At 33.9% G+C, this 22,033-nt stretch overlaps 1 protein-coding gene across 1 annotated transcript; it reads right to left on the reverse strand.

Moving 5' to 3' along the window:
* Window positions 1–4,514: 4,514 nt before the first annotated feature.
* Window positions 4,515–20,654, reverse strand: LOC125658318 (sialin-like). The gene is made up of 10 exons (XM_048889541.2): window positions 20,408–20,654; window positions 18,611–18,864; window positions 17,388–17,621; window positions 14,223–14,310; window positions 13,278–13,373; window positions 12,542–12,681; window positions 11,579–11,728; window positions 9,700–9,826; window positions 8,119–8,360; window positions 4,515–7,163 (listed from the first exon to the last, which is right to left on the reverse strand). Exons 1-10 carry the CDS (start codon window positions 20,475–20,477, stop codon window positions 6,969–6,971), a joined length of 1,596 nt encoding a protein of 531 aa, XP_048745498.1. The 5' UTR covers window positions 20,478–20,654; the 3' UTR covers window positions 4,515–6,968.
* Between the last annotated feature and the right edge of the window lie 1,379 nt (window positions 20,655–22,033).

Raw genomic sequence — 22,033 nt, forward strand, 5'->3', positions numbered from 1 at the left:
ACAAAACAACGAACACCTGGAAATAAAAGCACGGTGATAATGTAAAATATAATCAGGGACCTAGCATCGTTTTCCAGAGTGAGGGAGAAGGAGGAGGGGGAGAAGGAGGAGGGGCGGGGAGAACTTGGCCTCTGAAAACTCTTGACAGGCTCAATGGAAAAAAATTCTAAGGTCTAAATCCTAAATGGTGGGGGGAAGGAGGCAAGGGTTGATCCTTTAGTTCAATTCATCGGTTTAATTTTACATTTCCCCTACAATTCACAACCTTAACTTAAAGGGACAGTCTATAAATCGAACTTAGCACGTAAAATTAACAAACCTTGCATGTAATAATAACGCACATACGGATAACAAGATTATCGAACTTACACTCTTTGTAAATCACGATTTATTGAATACAAATCAAATTTCCTTACATAGATATCAACGTTATCGAAAATAAATCAAGACTTTCGCATATAGATCAAGGTTAGTATAATATTGCAATATTTTACACGCATAGTCGATCGCATGTTATTATCGTCAACTTTTTTTTACATTTCCGATTTCTTCTTCAGAACCACCATCTTCCCGAGTTAGGGGTTTCTGATCCGCTCCGCTTCATGTATGACACTGAACTGATCAATCACCCTCGTCTTGGGAAGATGGAGAACCAATCTCAATCTCGTCTTGCAAAATGCAATATCAATACCAGTTTTTAATGACGTCCGCACTAAGTTTTGGCCGTTCTGTAAACATGTGCTCCTTGTAAATCATTAAAGGTAATTCCACCCGTCTAGAATTATAGGTTCAATCTTATATTTGATTGTTGATTCTTCAAATGATACATCTTTAAGTAACAAATAAAAATTATAAAATAAGTATGTTGCGGTATTAACAATTTTTTTTTTTTATCAATTAGCACAATATACCTGTTTTCAACGGCAGAAAATTGCAATTTTCCTAAACAGCATCATAAAAATTTCTCAAAATCTGGTTATAACAATATAATAGTATTTATAAAACTGTTTCTTGAAAAAAAATTCCAAAATGTTTGTGAAAAATAAAGGAAATCTATCGCATATTGGACTTGATAAATAATTTAATAAAAACAGAGTTATTGCCCTTGGATTCAATATTTTGAAATATATAATTGATTATTCATATATAACTTAGACTTTTGAAATATTTTATGGTTAACAAGATTTTATACAATGATTATTGAAAATGACTCCAACAAAATTTATGCTTTTCCTGTCATGCATAAATCTTATTAAATCATTGACTATGCAAAATAATATGACGTCACAGGAGGGTGGAACTACCTTAAATTTTCAAATATGAATCAAGATCCTTGAGATTGGTAAAACATGTACAAATATAACTTTTAAGTCCATTGAAAAATACTAAATATAAGAAACTTAAACTTGTACAGGCTGGATCTGGGGAAAATTACAACTGATGACCACATACGCATACCCCGGCCTGGAAATAAGGATTCCTTAATGGATTGAATCAACACGATTGCATTATTACGCATATTATTAGGCGTCTGTAAGGTATACTGAAAGTTGCTGCTCGATTTACTATTCTCTCATCTGTTGTCTGCAAACTTTCACACATCTTTGATTCCTTCTTTTAAAAGAATCATTATAGACCAATTTCAACCAAACCTTCCACTAAACATTCTTATTATAAAGGATAACAGTTCATTATCGATAAAATTAATTAAGGTTCATGTCCCCTATCTAAGGGGAGATAATGAAGAAAAGGTGAAAACAGTATAGTGTGTTTTAAAAAAAATATCTTCATACACTACCAAATCAGAAAGTTGTTTTGAGAGATTCTTTATAGAACGAACTTCAGGTCTACAATACATGCTCAGATATTTTGGAAATTTTATGAAAAATCCTTGAAAATATTTTTCTGTTCAAGTACCAAAAATGTAATCATCCCTATGGAATATAGATTCGAGTTTATTCAACCATGACCCCATGAAATTCTTTGAAATCTTCTCAAAAACCACAGGGGTACAATTTGTAAAAATAACATGCATGTGTCCTTATGTAGAATAGATTCAAGTTTGCTCACACTATCTTTTAAATGTAAGTATCCTCATGTAATGTGAACCAAATTTTATTTGCACCACAACCCCTGGGTTCCAACTGGAGCCACAAGAGGGAGTATGATGACATAATTGAAATTAATGTTTTACATAATAACATACATCATCTAAAGTGAGCAAAGTCACCCGTGCACCTCTTGTTTATCAAGCATCATATCATTTAGATAATGATTAATAAATTATTAACTTATGCAAATCACAGATTGTTTTTAAAATGGCTTAAAAACCCATTTTAAGGTTGATCGATCCTCATGTGATGTCATAGGTTTTTGCAAAAATCTTAAAGCTGTATGGTCCGAATTACAATTTTTTTCCATCTCGTAAAAATGCTATTAAATCATCGCACGTATGTAGTTATGAGGTTGTATAACATATCATACATTATTTCACCTGTTTTAACCCATATTATTTGATTTTAAATCGACCGCGTCACTCTGCTATTTCAAGTGACAGTCACGTGACCAGTTCAAACTTTCAGATCATTGGTGGTCTTATCTGTGTAAAGTTGTGTATTTTGTTACAACAGTACCGTGCCATAAGTTTAACAGAAATAAAAATATCAAATACCTCTTAGTAATTCGTTGTTTTACGCTCTTTCAACCTTAAAACTAGACAGTTGCGTATGAGTTAATACATCATGTTGGGATTCGACTGATGCGCGTGGGTCTATTTATGGACGTCTATTATGGGATGATTTATATATGTACCAAACTATATTTACTTTCTAAATAATATTCTCACTGTTTTCTTTTACATGCAGATGTTTTCAAGAATGTAATTAAGGGAGAGTTAATAACTTTATAAAGTAATTAATCTGCTTTAAAGCAATTATGTACAAAAATAATACATGAACATCGGGTTATACAGCTTTAATAAATTAAACTTTGCACACGATAGAAATATATCTTTCTGGGGAATTTTATTCACTGGATATAATAAAAAATCTGGTAAACCATTAATACTGAAAAAGTTTATATTTTCCATAGATACACAATTATTTATGATTTTAAAAATGTTGTCAAGGGCAATAACTCCTAAGCTGGAATTTCCTCTACAGGATGTCTATTATACATTGGTTTCCCTAATAGCCACAATTAATCTATACATATTTATGAATTAGTAGGTTTTTTTTTAAAACTGTTGATATTTAAATTTTGTCATTTCAACAAGTTTTTGTCTATTTTTATTATTCTGTTTGAAGAAAATGTGTGATTTTCTGATGTTGATGTGTACTTTTGTTTTTGTATGTCTGACATACTTAAAAAGGTGGCAACATATACATTTTCTTTGGTTATTAATCAAATCACACTATATTGAGTGGAAATTAATAAAGTTTTTCCACTTTTAACCATTAATATTGATAAGTCACATGAGGATGGAGCTACATGTACCTTAAGACAAAGACCTAGAACTTTTGAGTTTTTTGTAACATAAATATAAATTTTTACCAACAGCAGAATAATTACATATTGCACTATATTTTTCTTAATTTCTTTGAAAGCCTCTGATGTGATTTCAGTACTTATATTTTAGAAATTGAGTATCCACATCACAGAATGAAGTCAGGTGTAAATCAATGAATACAGGCCTGTAGAAATGGGTCTTTCTATTTAGTAATTAATTCTTTAAAATTTGAAGAGAAAATTTGTCCAAAGAAACATCTGGCCCTCCCCCTCAAATTACATCTTTAGCATTCTTATTGGTCTTAGATAAAAAAAAAAAAAAAAAACCCACTGGCTCTAACGACCCATTGAATGTTTTCATCAAATCTTTAACATCCTTATTATTAAACTTGCTAGTAAATACCCCAACCTCCATCTTACTTTTAAATAAAGTGCACCACCACGGCACATGATACGCCCGTCACATATTGTTAACAGTATAGATTGTACCCATTAAAACATTTTTTTTTATATCAACTTAATTAAATGTCACAGTGACCTTAAAGTAGGATGTGACACACCTTCTACCTAAGATGCATTAGTTGACCAATTTTGGTGATTCTAGGTCTAATAGTTTTCAAGTTATGAACCGGACAAGTTTTTGCCATATATGGCCATATCTTCTTAATGAAAAGTCACAGTGACCTGGTTTTAATGTGCGACACACCTTCTACCCAAGATGTATCTACAGACAAAGTTTGATGATTCTAGGCCTTGTAGTATTTAAGTTACGGGTCGGACACGAAAAAGCTAACAGACGGACGGACATGAATGCCATACCATAATACGTCCCGTCTTAAGACGGGCGTATAAAAAATGGAGCACAGGTCAAAATTTTACCTTTGTCCCTCATTTGAAAACATTCTTGATCTGTTTTGAGATCATGCATGAATATCATAAAAGGTATGTCTAGAATGATATTTTAAGTGCCTAATCACTGGCATATTAAAAAAAATAATAAAATGCTCGGAACTGTGCATCTCCCAATTTATTGACACATAGAGCAGCTTAATGAAGATGTTTCTGAATTAAGGAAATATAAACTAACAGAAAACAATGATGTAAAAAATCATTCAAAATAAATATTTCAAAAGCTAAAGTGAAGTATCCAATAAATACTTGTTTAAAAAATATATGTTTAAGGTGGCTAATTACTACACCTTGTGAGAGTGTCTCAAGTCAGTACAAAGAAAGGTGAAGATAACGAACAGTGATCAATCTCATAACTCCTATCAAGTCAGTACAAAATGATTTAGTTATGAAGTTATGAAAGATACAATCATGTGTTATAAGTATACATGTTTAAAAAAGTAAGAAGCAGAAAATATGCAGTTTTAGATAATAAAAAAAAAAAAGAAGAAAAAAAAGAGAAGATTTTCAAACAAATATTTCAATAAATATAAATAAAAGACTCCTGCAGTTTTGAACTTGGGATCTGCTGGTGAATGACCCGACACTTTATCCACTGAGCTACAATGATACACAAACAAATCCACTGATACAAATAATTTCACAAAACATTTAAATCGCCAAGTATAATGGTGTAATGAGCAACCTTAAGAGTAGCACTCCTGCAAATCACTTGTCTTTTGAGACAGAAGGCTGGATTATATTGTAGAATATTTGGTAATATATAAAAATGTGTATTGGTGATGGTATGTCATCATCCCAGGCTCAGAGAGAACATTCCATCACAACAATACAACCCATGGTGTATTGATAACATAAAATTATGTGAGACAGTAAAATACAATGGCACAGAATTCTTAAGCATACTGTACAAATTTTAAGCACACAGTAACCGTAAATCAGGTAATTTTGGCACAATCGAAATGTTGGCTTCTTTGACAAAAAATCACCAAAAATAAAAGCACCAAAACGTCCATTCATAGAAATTATATTTGTGTAAGGATCTGCCAAATATTTCTGATGCCAAAATTCCCTGATATATGGTACATCACTGGACATGACTTACTCGATATTCAAATTGAGGTTGACTGTGGAGTGCAAAACTAACATAGATTCAAATAATCGAAGATATCTTCCATTATTTGAAGATATCAATTGCATACTTCTTCAACTAAAGATCTCTTCAAATAATTAATGATATCGTCAATTCCTAATTATTGCGCGCATTAATTGAATTGGTGATAGCATTAATTATTCTACTGAATTGATGTGTGTTATAATTGAATTGTTGCTCTCTTCAAATGAATTGATATCATCTCTTCAAATGAATTAATATCAATAATTTAATTGATATCATTTATTCAATATTTTTTTTTAGAGAGCAACTATCTAATCACAGATATCTTCTGTTCAACACATCCACTCTTGAATTAATGATCTCTTAAATCATATTGTTGCTCTGTTTAAAAGAAATGATGTGTGGATTAATTCGTTGTAAATAATAAAAGATATTCAATAAATTAAAAAGATAATCATATCTTTTATACAGATCTCCAAATTAAATTCTGTGAGCAATAATTCCATATACATAAATCAACTTTTGCACATAATGATATTGATACATGTATGATGATATCTTCATATAATTAAAGATGTCATATAGTATGTGAGTTCATGTTAATTTGGCACTCCATAATTGACTTAGAGGAAAATTAGGAACAGCAATCTTGACATGAAATATTGTACTTGAAATTTTTAAAACAATTACTTCTCAAATATAAGCAATATTCACATCTGTCAGTAAACGTAAGTGTGAATTTACACAAGACACTGTTATGAAACCAACTCTAAACATACAAGAGTTTGACAATCATGAAAGATCTCAAATAAAACATGCCCTCGTGTTGTTGTCTCATACAATAAAATAATCCATCACAGAAAGGTACATAAAATAGACTTAATAACAATAAACTAATAGAGATCAGCTTGATTTTATATTTGTATGACATCATTACACTATAATTCCAGTGAGGTAGACAAAGCTGATAAAATAATGCTACTTTTACCTGTAGATTTAGCCAAAATAATGAAAATAATACAATCAAGTCTATAATAGTAAATGTAATTAAAATGTTCATTTTTAAAAACAACATGGCAGTTTTGGGCACTCAGAATAATGTTTCATATATAATAACTTTCTTTGAAAAAGGCAGTGTTGTTGTCCATCGGATGTCAGACATAGGAAAAAGGCAGTGTTGTCATTTGAACGTCAGACACATGAAAAAATCCAGAACAATATAAACTTAAATCAATAAACTACCATCCATTCCAATAAACAAGGACATGACATTCATATAAATCACTATACAAATATGAACTATTTTTTCCAAAACCTGAAACTCCCCATTGCTAGTTAGCTCTTTATTATTTTTCTAAATATAAATTTCTATTTCTACCTTAATCACATAACCCACATCTACAAATAATACAGTATTCTAAAGCATGCCAAAGTATTATGCATTTTCTAAATCCTTTATTCCTCCAGTTTTCTCTTCCATTTTGTTCAGTTCTTCCAGTTCTATAGTCTTTTCCTCCATGGCCCACTTTTGAAGATCCCCTGAGCTAAAAATCAAGTAGAAGACAGCACTACCTAGATAAATGGCAGCTGCAATGTAGAAGACTGTCTGCCACTCAGATCGACTCTGGCCCTGCAAAGGGTACAAATGGTATAAAACTTCCCATTCATCATGGATTCCAACAAGTGTTACATTATGTATCCCAGTCATCTTAATACTCAAAACATTTCGGACTCTGTCTCTCAATATCTAATGACCTTGACTGCTTTATTACACACAATTAGGTCATAAGAACCATCTTATCTAGCATAATTCTAAAAGTTCAAAAGCAATAGTATAGTTACTCTCATCTGATGTGATATTGCAATAAAATTTCAGGTGAATGAAGCATGCGTAGATTTATATTGCACATATTCAAAATATGAAGAAAAAACTGCTAATATTTATTCAATCATTTAAAGTGCCACAGCTTGCAGGTGTGAATTCAGAACCATTTATAATTACCTTACAGTAAATACAGTAACTGTCCTTACACTCTTGCTTGTCCAAATTTATAGTTACGATTCTTGTTAATTATAACTTTACATAATGCAACCCACAAAAATAAAGCAAAAGAAATAATTTTGGTGTGATCTGCCAAAATTAAGACCAAGTTCCTTGAATATTTAATTGTAAGACTTCTGGAAAGGTACCAAACGATACCAAACAAGTTTTAGTGTGATCTTGGAAATGTCTGTCAATTTTTATTCTCAGGACACACTATCATTACGATTTCTTTATTATTTGTTGTTACACATTGTTGCAGACTGTGTTACATCATTATAAAAGTGAGCTATGGGTTAATCTTGCAGGTTTTTATGATAAACAAAGGAAATGAAATTATTTTTTTTATTTATATAAAAAGTAGTCTCCCATATGAATTTGCGAGTTAGTTTTAAATCTTTTATTATCCAAGGACTTCAAACAATTACTGTGCAAAATCTTGATTTTTAAATACAGGACATAATTTGTCCAAATAAAAATTTTGGGAAAACTCGAGATTAAATTCAATGGCTGCTGAATGCATCTTAATATGATCTCACTGTACCTTCTCTGTGATCAGCCCTACGACAGCTGGAGATATGAAGCCAGTTACTGCTCCTGCAGCATTGGAGATTCCAAATAAGATCCCTGCATAGGCTGGTGCAATGTCCATATGGTTTATGAGGAAGCCACTGTATTGAAAGCCAGATAAACTGACCCCTAAGGTCAGTAATGCAATGGCCAGACCCTTCATTGTGCAGTCTAAGTACCCAAGGCCTATTAGTAGTAAGGCAGGGATCACTTTACCTAGAAAGTAAGTCAGAATATAACCTTATACCCTTTGTGATTCAATACATCAGTGACCCTTTAGATAGTATATACCTACTGACTGCAATGAAATTGTAATTCAATACATCAGTGTTGAAATCAACTAAGGCATAAAGGTAAAACCAAGGTAAATGAATCTCACAAAATCAAGCACACCATCAATAACAAAATCCTAGGAACAAAGAAAGGGGGCCACAATGCTCATCTCTGCCAAACTCCTCTTGCTGACGAAATCAAAATGCTATAACATATATGTACTCAATGTAATAGCAATTTGTGAATCTGAACCTTATGATCATCATTCGAACTCCCTTACAGTGTCACAATAAGAATGCATTATGATTGTAAAACATTAAATATCTTAACATTTGTAGTAAAAGTTAATGTGAAATTGGTTACTGTCAAACTTGTCTAATCCAAATGTTGAACAATCCAAAATGTAAAATTCACATATTCTCGGTATCAGCTACCATATATACTCACCTATAAGTTGGATTTTTGGAAGTTAAAAATTGGTCCAAAACTCTATATCTGACTTATAGGCGAGTCCTAAAAACATTAGTATTTTTCTGGACAGCGTAGTGTATAGTATTTTTTAAACAACTTCGTACTCTGATGATTATCATAATTAACGTTGACTGGACATATTATATCATTCATGTATTCTAGGATTATATGCATAAAGTACAAGTATTTACATATTTTAATGATTTTATTCATCTTAAGTGTATATTTAATTTATTGAAATTATTTTGTTGAGAAAATTAATAAATATCAGCGCATTTCACAAAACATTATTTAAAACAGAGGTGAAAATGTTAGAGCATTGATATGAAATTAATTGTCAACCGATTCTAGAAAAAACTTAATATACTGACTTATAAGTGGGTGAATGGCAAATCCTTCAAAAATAGCCTACAAAATATACAACCGACCTATAGGCGAGTATATACGATAATGTGAAGAACTTTCTGGTACCAAGCATGTCCAGATTAGAAAAGGTTCTCTACTTGTATTGTATCAGGATCAACAATAATATATAGCTGCAATTGTATATCCATTTAAGTTAGGGACATGTTGTCAAGCCATATTTGGATGAAAATTATTCTGAAGAGAGCAAAAATATGAAAAGATTTAGATGAGATATAAAGACACTCACTACAACCAAAGATCATGAATGATGATGTACAATCTGTGATAAGAAATATTCATTTGAATAAGCAAATACATGTTCATGTACTGGATCATAGAAGTTAAAATTGTGAAATTCAAGTAATATACGATGCAATTTTCATCTCTCTTTATCAGCTGCTAATACCTGAGATATCTAGGAGTTTACGGGTATTAGTGGTCGATAAGCACTTTAATGCAAGATCTGCAAGCACACCAGCTACATTGATCACACCCCAAAAGCCAATATACGGTAGTGCAGAATAAAGACCATTCTGAAAGAAATATAATTTGCAGTTATGTAAATAATATGAATTTACATACAAAAGGAGCAATCTATTCAAACATATATAAGAGTGATAAATTAATGACTTAATGTATTATTTACTGTATTGCAACATCTAGACTATAAAATTAATAATATGTTATATTCAACACAGTCTGAGAAGATATTCAATGTCTCACTGTCAGCGTTTATACAATTACATAAAAAACAAAGAATATATAGCAGTTTTCTAATAAACGTACCCATTGCTAATTAATATATTACAAAAATATGCATTCTCATTCTCTAGCTGAAAAGATGAAAAAGATGATGAATAAATGAAAGGATATCAATGGACCAATTCTCCACTTTAATGTTGAAATTCAACAGCATGATGAACAAAAGTGATTCCCCTTGTCTATAAGGTGATGGACAAAAGTTATTCCCCTTGTTTATATGGTGATGGACGAAAGTTATTCCTAAAGTTGATCTCCTTGTCTACAGTGTGATGTCAAAAGTTATTGCTGTTATCTATTATGTGATGAACAAAAATTCTTCCCTATATGTCTATAGTGTGATGACAATCTGATTAAAATCAGATCCTCGATCCGCTAATCTTTTTTTTTCTTGTCGCTACACGAGGTAGCAACAAGAAAAAAAAAGAGAAGCGGATTGAGGATCTGATTTTAATCAGATTGGTGTGATGAATAGTTATTTTCCTCGTCTACAATTTGAATCAAAAAAAAGTTATTTCCCCTATCAACGAAAAAGTATCTTACATTCAACAAGGTTATTCTATTCTCTTCATAAGATACTATTTACAATGTGCAGCATCATGACAATGAGGACGTAAATTTGAGTCCCCTTTCTGCCATCAATCCTTAGATGTAAAAATAGGTAGTGATTGCTCCTTTGCCAGACAAATGGCATTTAGAAAGGTTCGTTAGATGTGTATTGTTTAATGTCCCGCTTCAGAATTTTTCACTCATATGGCGACGTCACCATTACCGGTGAAGGGCTGCAAAGTTTAGGCCTATGCTCGGCGCTTACGACCTTTGAGCAGGGATGGATCTTTATCGTGCCACACCTAATGTGACACGGGGCCTCGGTTTTGCAGTCTCATCCGAAGGACCACCCCATTTAGACACCTCTTACACAAGCAAGGGGTACTGAGGACCTATTCTAACCCCGATCCCCACAGGACCATTTAGAAGAAAGAGAAGCATGGATCTTTTGAATACAACATTAAAAATTGAGGTCCCATATTGCGGCAGGCATTGGCACATTAAAGAACCTCTAATGCTAGAGCCCTGAGCGACAAGCATAGGTCTAAATTTCCAATAATTCAGCTACAGCTGATGAGATCTGAATATGAATTAAAAATTCTTAAAAGAACATAAAACATACAAACAAGCATTCCTATAAAATACAAGAAATACTACTTTAGTACTTTCTCATTTTAATGGGCTGTACTTCTATTAAAATTGATAACATGCAACAACTAGTCTAACAGCAATCTCCTGAGGTTATTGTTTTTCATGTCCCAAAGATAATGAAAGATTGGACTGTGAGTTTAATGTCTGTTTTTCTATCAGTCTGTCTGTTCATCTGCAACAAAGGTCATAGCAGGCAGATGAACATTGAGGTCATAAATTAAATTTGCTACCATTGCACTAACAGACAGTCGGGACATGGGGATTCACATACACATTTTGTGTTGGTGTTTGTGTGGAGGGGGGTGTTGTAATTAATCTATACTTACGGAGGTTATATCGAGTTTGAGAACTTCTTTCATATAAGTTGGAATATTGGTCAGCAAAGTGTAACCTCCCCAGTCACAAGCCACATTTGAAATAATGATAGCATATACCGGCATAGATGTAAATATACTCTTCCACGGAACCCTCAGATCCTGAAAAATTAAATAAAAATTGTAAACAAAGAAACACTGTATGCAGCCTTTTTCTCAATGTAGTTTAATTTTCCTTATTTTTCAAATCAAAACTATAAAATCAAAAGTTGCAGTTAATATATATATATGTGTTACCCACAACACTCAAATAGAATTGACATAGAAACACTAAAAAAAATGGATTTATACCAGAAATAATCAAACTAGAAAATAACCAGGAGCCAACTATTAAAGGCTGTATACATTGTACTCCCATTGCTGAGGTGTTTACGATTTGATGCCTTTTGCCCAGTCATAATTACAACAATTTATGATTAATGCCAAAGTAGTATAGTACATATATATGGTACCAAACAATACAAGCAAGGCCAATTGTCCTAATTTTCTTATATATGCTTATATGTAAAACATGTATAATCCTGTCCTGCTTTGTAACAGTACACTAATTGTAGAGCACAGGAAAGTTTATCTATAATCCTGACATGTTTGGTACACAGATCATACAGTACAGTGTTTGTCTAACCCAGACATGCTTTGTACTAGAATTTAAAAACAGAATTCAAAGATTCATGCAGAAATATATTATTCTACTTGTATGGTTTACAGTGTTGGATATCCAGGGGGGGGGGGGGGGGGGGGGGGGGGGGGGGGGGGGGAGTCCAGGGGGGGGGGGGGGAGTCCAGGGTCCCCCCCCCGCCTTTTGTCAGAAAATTTGCTAAAATAAGGGGTCAACATCAGTATTTAATCATTATTTACCAGTTCATAAATATCTATGCAATAACGTCATGTGATACACGCTTTTGGTGCCCTTACTTTTCCCTCCTCTGTGTGAACGGTGTCCTTCAGTGACTGCCTGATGTAGAGCTTCTCTATATGAGATATTCTTTTGTGTTGCTCTGGTGAATCAGAGGTTAGAAGCATCCATAGTACTACCCATACTGTACTCAAAACGCCTACAATGTCAAGGATCTTCAGCCATCATGAAGTATAGTTCATTTTTTAGCATGTTCTGGGATACAGTTTTTTAATTGACCATTATAATGTTCTGTAAAATGAGTTTATCAATACATTACATATATTTATTACAATATTCAATTTACAGAACATGAAAAAAAAAAATGACATTATCAACATGCTGTTTAAATCTCAGTTTCATAGTCATGTGAACTTCTAAATGCATAGCTTACTTCCATTTCTATAAAAAAGACTTAGAGCCATCTACGTTATACTGTTCCTACCAAGCTTTCAGAAAAAAAGCTAAATCAGAGCCATCTAAATTATACCTACGCAGCAAGTAGAAAAAGATATATATATATAATATCTGAACCATCTAAGTTAAATACCTGCACAGTATTATAACAAAAAACTATATATGGTAAGATAGACCGACTAAATACATATATACCCAGCATGTAGAAAAACTATTTCAGAGTCATCTAAATAATACATACCCAGCATGTAGGAAAAAAATATATAATCAGACCACCTACATTAAATAACTACCCAGCATGTAGAAAAACTATTTCAGAGCCATCTTTGTTATACCTACCCTGTATGTAGAAGATGGACGGCCATCCACCAGCAAAACCATATTTACATAATAAAGAAGCTATCGGAAAGGTCACCACTATGGCTGCTTGACCCCCTACAAATTCAACAGAAACACATTCATTTGATTTTCATAACTTATAATGATATTTATCACAAGTTATTAACTGAAAATGGGTAAATATGACCACTTTAGGTCTTTGTGTGATAAAGCAGATGTAGTTTGCCATGTCTGCATCTATGCAAAGATTGAGGACAGGTATATTTACTGATATTCAGTTAATAACCTTTCTTACATTACATATCTTTTTATTCTATATGTATTTCTAATTATAAAGTCACATTTTCGGAAGTAGACAAAGTATTTACATCTGGCATTATTGCAGGTATTTGTAAACAGATGTGACTTCAGAAATGAGTAAATAAAAGTAGTCCCTGGGTTTTTACAGAACAGACTTTTAAGGTTCAGTAAAATGCAGCATACTCTCTATAGAACTTAATCATGGAAAACATTATTTAGCATATTGACAGTTGTATTTAAGGTGAGAATCCTGTAAGTTGAAAGACCTAATTGTGTTCAAACCGTTCGTATAATATGCACTTATACAATAAAATATTGTTCAAATCAAATCAAGTTCAGATACTCTCTGTAGAATCTACAATAGAAATCTCAAAATGTGTTAGCCCATGTAATATGTAAGCACAGGTACTTGCTGTGGAATCTATAATTGATTGAGACAAATGTTCATAGAATAGTCTATTTATGGAGAGTACTGTGATACTAATCTCCGCTGAGATTCGGCTTGGCTGAATATTTGGACTGACACCTTCGATGAAGGAATCTGCCCAAATATTCAGCCAAGCTGAATCTCAGCCGAGATTACTGTGATACATTGTACATGCATCAACTCTAAATGACAGGTGTTATATTCATATTCTACTATACCTGCATACGTAAATGCAGTCAGCTTGCTTCGTTCATTAGGCGGAGCCCATTTACCCCACATAGTGTGCATGGCGGGAAATACAGCACCCTGAATAAATATAACATAGAAAAATGAAACACCTGAGAGTCTACAGTTACACAGGTTCTCGAACCATAAAAGATCTTCACAAACTTGTGTTTATCATCAAAAATAAGCAGAGAAATCCTGCTTGGTGAAGGAGCATTCACTATCTATTTTTAGAGCCTTACAAGTGTGGCAGTCAGAAGTGTTTGATCACCAGTGGCCAGTTAGCTCAGATGGAAGAGCACCTAACTAGAGATTCAGGGCCCAACGTTCAAATTCCAGTCTGGTCAATTGCATTTTCTTCCTTCTTGTTGCATTTGGTGCCATACACCAGACCCTAGAACTAGCAGGTGAAAATGCCTGCCAGGAGATAAAGATCGTGGGTTGATGTCCTCAAGGTGTGAAGACGTACATTTCAGAAGGTAGGAATGTGGCGGTCAGATGAATTTGATCGCTGGTGGCCAGATAGCCTGACTAGTGATTCAGGGGACCCAGGTTTGAAGTCAAGTCTGGTCTATTGCATTTTCTCCCATTCTGTTTCACAAGGTTTGATTCGGCAACTGCAGATTGAACCCTCGACTTTCACATCACTACATTAGTACTTAAATCATTATGACGCCATAAGTGATCAAGTTAAAACATAAATATGATCAGATATCAATAATCTGATCTGAGTTGAAGGTCATAATCGAAATGGGGATGCCTCTTTTTTGTTGTTGCTAAAATTGACTTCAAGGTCATAGTAGTAAATGTGCCATGTTTCACTGAGCAGACAAGCATGTCTACCAAAAAGAGACACACATTTCTTTCTCTTTTGATCACGTTCACTACATAACCAAACCTTTACAGAATGTTTTGTATCAACCTTTACAGAATGTTTTGTATCAACCTTTGGAATAACATCTACTGTATCTGTAGGACTACATGATATATATACTACAAACGCTGGCAGCCAGAATAGCTAGTGGGTTGACCTCTGAATATAAAGAGATATAGAATTCATAACTGTGAAAACCTGAGAGATTCGAGCACACAGCATAGAATATCTGTTATAGGTTAACTTAGGCAAGCATTTATACATCTGTTTGTCACTGAATGTTAAGGTCTTATGACAGGGAGGTTCCATTGCTGGTGCAGTCTGTAGAAATGGTAGGTAACCTGGTGCCTCATGGTGACCGGATGAGAAAATCAGATGAATCTAGTTCAGTTCTCGGCAAAGTATGGTCTCAACTCAATTCACATGACAATTTATATTTTTAACAATAAGTCTGTCCTAAAACTAGGTATCTTGCTTTTTCTTGCAAGAACCCCCCCCCCCCCCCCCCCCAAAAAAAACAGTATTATGTACCAGATGGGTATATATATCAACCTAATTCTATATAATCATGATAGTGATAATTGTTAGGGATGGCATGGACATTATACATAATGTGGGGTAATTTTCTAATTTGGTATGTCAGCAATTATTACCATCATTATTCTTCTACAAAGTTGATATAAAATGTAGGTCAATGAAACATATATAGGTCAACAAAACACCCCAAGTTTATAAAGCATGTAGGACAGTTTTTAACTGATAAAAAATAAATATGTTTGATGAGATAACAGAAAACCTAATAAATCTATCTTTTTTTATTTTTTTAAACTGAGAGGTGCATACACAAAAAATATATATATTTTTGCCTATATTTTCCCCTCTAGCAATGGATTCTGCTTTCAGCAGTGCCCTATATCCTGTTTGTACATAACACTGACTTCATTGTAGCACAGTCATAACAATGAACTGTTTACATACAATGACAGTTATATTGTCTAGATGCATTTATCTTTTGTATGAAGTCTCTAGATTTAGGTTCCTTCCTTCAAGTACAATGCACATGGTTTCTGGTTCTAACTCTAGATATTTCACCCGCCCCCATTTCACTAGCTGCAATAATGTAACCCTCTCTGATTTTTTTTTTTTTTTTTTTTTTTTCTTTTTTTAGGGAGAGGGCTACAACTCCTTAGGATCTCCGTAATGGTGCAAATGCGGGAGTGATTCACTCCCGCAACATTTGCGCTCATTCTAAACATTTCCTGACTTTCTTTACGTAAATAAAATGATATTCTATGTTTCTTAGTCAATATATAAATTTACAACCTACAACTTTAGATTTGTGAGGCTCTATTCTACCGTTTTCAACAATTTCGATAAATCCCAGTTTCTCGATTCATATTTGTGCGCCATGTTTGATGTACTGAAGTTTCAACTTCCGGTTGTCAAGTCATTTGCATATGCCATATAAGGTGGTATTTACATCAATGGACAAGTATGGAGGCGAAAGCTATTTCGTCGGTATTGAGAAGGTTTGAATTTAATATCAAGTTAAAAACCGAACAGCAGAGTGTAAATTCTTTCTGCAACAATATGATTTTCCTTCCTTTGTCGAAGTGGCTCGAATAACTACATTTTCGCGCTGATTGTCAATGTTTAGGCTTTTCATTAGATCCACCTACGAGATCTCGCGATAACAAGCATGGCGGAGCAGACGAAGAATTTTGCATGCTGTACATTATATTTAATGAAAAACACCTTTATTAGACATGCCCGAGCACAAAGTTGGTACTCCTTTTGGTATAAACAACATTTGGGACTAATGCACAGAGTTTATTATCGGTTATTCATAAAATTATTTTGCACCATTACGGAGATCCTATGGAATTGTAGCCCTATCCCGAAAACGTCAGAATAAAAAAAATTGGATTGGGCTACATTATTGCAGCTACCATTTCACCTGTATCAAAAAGGGAGAAATTATAAAAAAAACCCTGAATCTTACAAATTTTCAGTTATGTGATCTATGAAACGAGCTATCTAGTAATGATCAAACCTATCACCCTTGTAAATGTTTTTACGCTTTGACCTTCACGTCACCAAATCTTTCCTCTGTTTAAATTCTGGAAACAAAACAGGTCTAAGACACAATATGTAACGATGAGATTCTAACCTGGGCTAATACTTGAATCAGGAACTCTACCAACTGAGCTCTCTGGCATTGTCACACATTATTTGTTATAAAACATTAAATAATTTCCATATCAAGAGTCCCCTTGATACTTACAGAGGCTATGCCCAATAAAAAACGTATTATCATCAGGAAGATGTGGCTGGTCTGAGCAGCAATGGGGGTCAAAAATGTGCAGAAAGAGCTTAAGGCCATACTTAGGCCTAACACCCTCTTTCCACCAAACTTGACAGCGACCCAGCCTCCTGGAATTTGTGTTGCCAGGTAACCCCAGAAAAAGGAACCTAGTATTAGGCCCTGTGTTGTCTTCTCCCACACTATGTTACCATCCTGAAGTAAAATAAATTATAAGAATACATGTTATGTTGAAGTTCAAAACAATTCATAAAATTCTGCTGTAAATTGCCACCTGTTATAATCACCCAGGTGCATCAAAAGATAGCTTTCTTCAAAATTCAGCCAACTCTTTGTTTTACTACTTTAGAGTTAAATGGGTAAAATTCAAATTTGCCTAGATTTTAAAATGAAAATGTCCATCTATTTCCATTCAAAATGCAAAAATTTAAAATTGGAAGGGGGTATATGAATTCTTCCCAGTATCTATTATCTAAACTATAAAAATTATATGTGAAACTGCTGCCTTTTATAGCATCTTGTACTGTAACACAACATAACAAGAGGCCCATAGGCCACATTGCTCACCTGAGTCACCTTGACCCTGCTGTATTCAGCTATTGTGATTTTTAAAAGATACTTGTACAAATCATGACCCCTTGGGGTAGGATGGGGCCACAATAAGGATTAAGGGTTTACATAAGAATATGTAGGGAAACATCTTTTAAAATCCTCTTCTCGAGAACAGCAGGGCCATGATTATTAGTCATATTAAACACAATTTTTTGTAAACTTTATTATGTGACTAAATAATTCAAAACATTGACACAGGCTAATTATAAACAACCAAACAATACCTGATTGTGGATTTGATGTTACTATAATTCAACAATTATTCCTTCAGAAGACAGCCTTTCTTAACAATTATAGTGAAAAACCAAGTCAAATGTATATAGGGCTATAAGTTTACATTGATCAACCAAGAAATAATAATCAAATGTGTCAATTTGGAAATTCCCAATTCAATTTTTGTCCAATGTTAGAGAAATCAAATGTTATATTTACTTCAAAGGCATGTGCTGGTGAACACAACATTCTATTTTTTCTACTTTGTTGGATTTCAGCCAATCATAAAGCTTGGAATTATCTAATCATATAACAAATAATATTTGAAATGCTTCCATCAATAATTGTAATGGACGTACCTCAAATTCCTTCATCACCGTTGCATTGTTATCTGCAGATATTAATCCACAACTACTCTCAAAGTACTCATTTGATGGGTTAGAATTAGTTTTATTGGTCTGGGCTGTTTCTGCCTCAGAATTTAACCGTACAGCTGTTCCATTGACCATGCACACAATGGCCACACTGAGGTTAAATCGTAGGGCATAGACGTTAACAAATCCAAAGAATCCCAGAACAGCTAGACCCACACGACTGGAAGTCCACCATGGTACTGAAATATTTATAGCAAGATGTGTGTGAAATATATACTTTAACATGGTACATAAACCGACATGTCCTAACAGTAAACAAAGGGCCCCTGCCCAAACTTCATTGCCTTTTCTTCTGCACCTTTTATCACCCATTACAGTTTTATCCATTTCCCAATCCTTAACCTTTTCCCTCAGTTCCTCTGTCATTTTTCTTCTGGAAATCAATATAATTAGCTAATCTTGATAAAGCTGAGACTTCTCCGCACCTCCATCAATTGCTCTCATCTCACTTTCTCCCATTCCCCCATCACTTACATCTATTTTCCCTCTATTGAATTCTACTCTTTCACTTATTCCCTTTCCTTCTAGTGCCCCCTCTATAACTGACACCATTTCTCTCTGTTCCTCCATTATGAATTGCCTTCCCTTACTTCTCCATCATTTAATCATTTTGTCTGCTCCTAGATCACTTAAATACCTTTTTCTTCTGTTTCAGAACTTGCCTTTTCTTTCTGATTGCTTTCTCTTACTTAGTTTCACTCTACTCCTACAACATTTAACCTTTTTGTCACTTCTCTTATCATTTATTCTTTGTTATTCTGCTCCCTTTTCTGTTATTGCTGACTTAATTTTCTTCTATTCTTCCTCTTAACCATCATTCACTTATTCGTGTTGAATTTCCTTCTGGTCTTCCATCACTTATTCAATTTCTCCATTTCCTCATCACTTATTGAATTTCCTTCTGTTACCCCATCACTTACTCAATTTCTTTCTGCTCTCCCATCACTTACTATAACTTAAAATTCTGTTTGTTTTTCGAACACTTTCTCATTTTCCCTCTACTTTATCACATCTATTTCATCACTTATCTCCTCCTTCTCCTCTCCATCTTTTACACACCTTCCCTTTATTCCCCATCATTTTCCCCATTGCTGTCCACCCGTCTATCATCCATCCCCTTCATAAGTTTCCCCATTACCTGCCCAACTCTTTTTCCATTGCATAGTACTATCACTCACCCTCCTTCTCTTTGATGACTTGTCTATCACTTGGTAAATATATTATTATAGTACCACCCTCCTTTTTGTCACAAGTTCTCAATAATCGCTATTCATCATGTAAACTTTAAAAATCTTTATGGTTATTTTTTAACAGCACAGAAGCTCGGTAAGTTAGGCCTAAATACTGCTGGACTACATTTTACAATTAGCCAGGTTGCGTTACCCAGTTTAAAAATTTCCTGTCCGGTGTAGCGGTCCGGTCCGATACGTTTAAAGGTGCAAAATAAAGAAAACCTTTGTAGCAAAAAGAATTAACCCTTAAAAGTGTTCTAAGCCGTGTGGCAGTCAGTCGCTTGAAATGCGTCAACTCTGATTAGCCTAAGTACATGTAGATATACATGTATGCTGGCAGCGCGGTGTTCAAATTCATTGAATTCGCATATATAAGTATACATATTAGCCTTAGTTATATAGCTAACTTATTATCTACGAGTATCAATGAAATATAACGTACGAAACACATACACAACACTGTAACATACTGAATTACTTCAACACTCACCTTGTTTTGGGTCAATGGTATCTTCACCAATATCAGGATTGACAACAAAGGCGTCTTTAGATTTAGTCATCCTTTAGCAAAACTTCTGTCTCAGCAACCTAATTGAAAGGATTAAAACATTTTCCCTAACTTAGTAGCGTGCTTTCTGCATTCATCTCAGACTTGGACAATGTTATAAAAAACAGGTTTTCTCTCCACGTGTACACAAAACATCTAACAACAACAAACGTCAGCACTGAATGATGCAAGAGAGGCACAGTGGAAAACCGGGTCATGGGATAGAAACTATCTAACAACAAAGGCCGTAACTAACTTAACTGGCATAGAGAGCTCTCCTACGAGTTACTAATTTTAAAGTAAGTTTCACATTTCGGAGAAATCCAGGTAGTTCCGGACAGTTTTCATACTACTTTACTTTGTTCAAAAGCACAAACTTTGTAGGGGGAATGAATTTATTTATCATTAACATGTGGACGGGGGTAAAACTGGATCGTATCTAATTAAAATTTTTAAAATAAAAACAAATTGCAGGGGTGGATCAAGGAATTGCGGTTAGGGGGCGCAACTTTATGAGGCAGGGGGTCTGGGGCCCGACTTGTAGTTCCCAATGGGTCCGGACGGGGCCAAGATTCTATAGATTTTATAGGGCTTGAAATATGTGTCCTATGTTTAGTAATTTTTACTATTTTCTGTCATTTTTAATAAGGTGAAATTAATAAAATGACGCAAATTTAAAGGGTTTGGAAAAAAAAGGTAAGTTATCCCAATAAGCGTAATTTAATAAATCAAGAGATTTTGTAGTTTATTTCTCCGAGAGTGGAAGAAATTATTGCTTCTTTTAGCATTTACATTTTTCTGAACAATTGCAAGAAACCTCCATTAACCTTCAATTTGAAAATTTTAGGGGAAGGGGCGCATTGAATAGTGACCCTGTTCAAAAAATACTCCAGGGGAAATTTTTCAACGGATGTTTGATCAATTTTCAATGTTGAAAATTTACCCAGAGCGTTAATTAACTACTCTCCCAAGCGTGAAATTTTTACCCTTGTTAAAAATTACCCGTAGACATGATCATTCTGGTGGGGTAAAATTTTAACATAGAAAAATGCAAAATATGATAACTAGTATGTTACATGTATATAACACTGTATGACTATTTATGACCTGCTCTAGTGTCAGCACTTAGTGGTGTTCAGAATTTAAAATTTGATCGGGGTTAACTTTTAATGTTAAGAAATGACCCCTGGGGTCGTTTTTCAACGGGGTCGCTACTTAATGTTGCACTGGCTGTACTCCGACACTGAATTAACAATAACACGATTTTTAAAAAAAAAAAATCAAATAAAACGATTTTTTAAATAAATTTTGGAGTTACGATGTGTACGACCTCGAACATTTCTTCGTCCCACGAACTCATCCAGGATGTTTTTAGTTATTTGTAAATATCATCAATTTAATTTTTTGCGCACATCAAATCAATTATTGATTTCATCACTGCGCACAATATTTTATTTGATGTTATCTCCAGGTGGTTGAAAATATCTTCAATTATTTGAGCTTGCGTTAATCTGGCGCTCCGGTTAGACCTAGCACGAACCAAATTAACTCGTATGATTTACCACGGGC

This window comes from Ostrea edulis, chromosome 9 (genome assembly GCF_947568905.1).
Source record: "Ostrea edulis chromosome 9, xbOstEdul1.1, whole genome shotgun sequence".
Taxonomy (NCBI): Eukaryota; Metazoa; Mollusca; class Bivalvia; order Ostreida; family Ostreidae; genus Ostrea; species Ostrea edulis.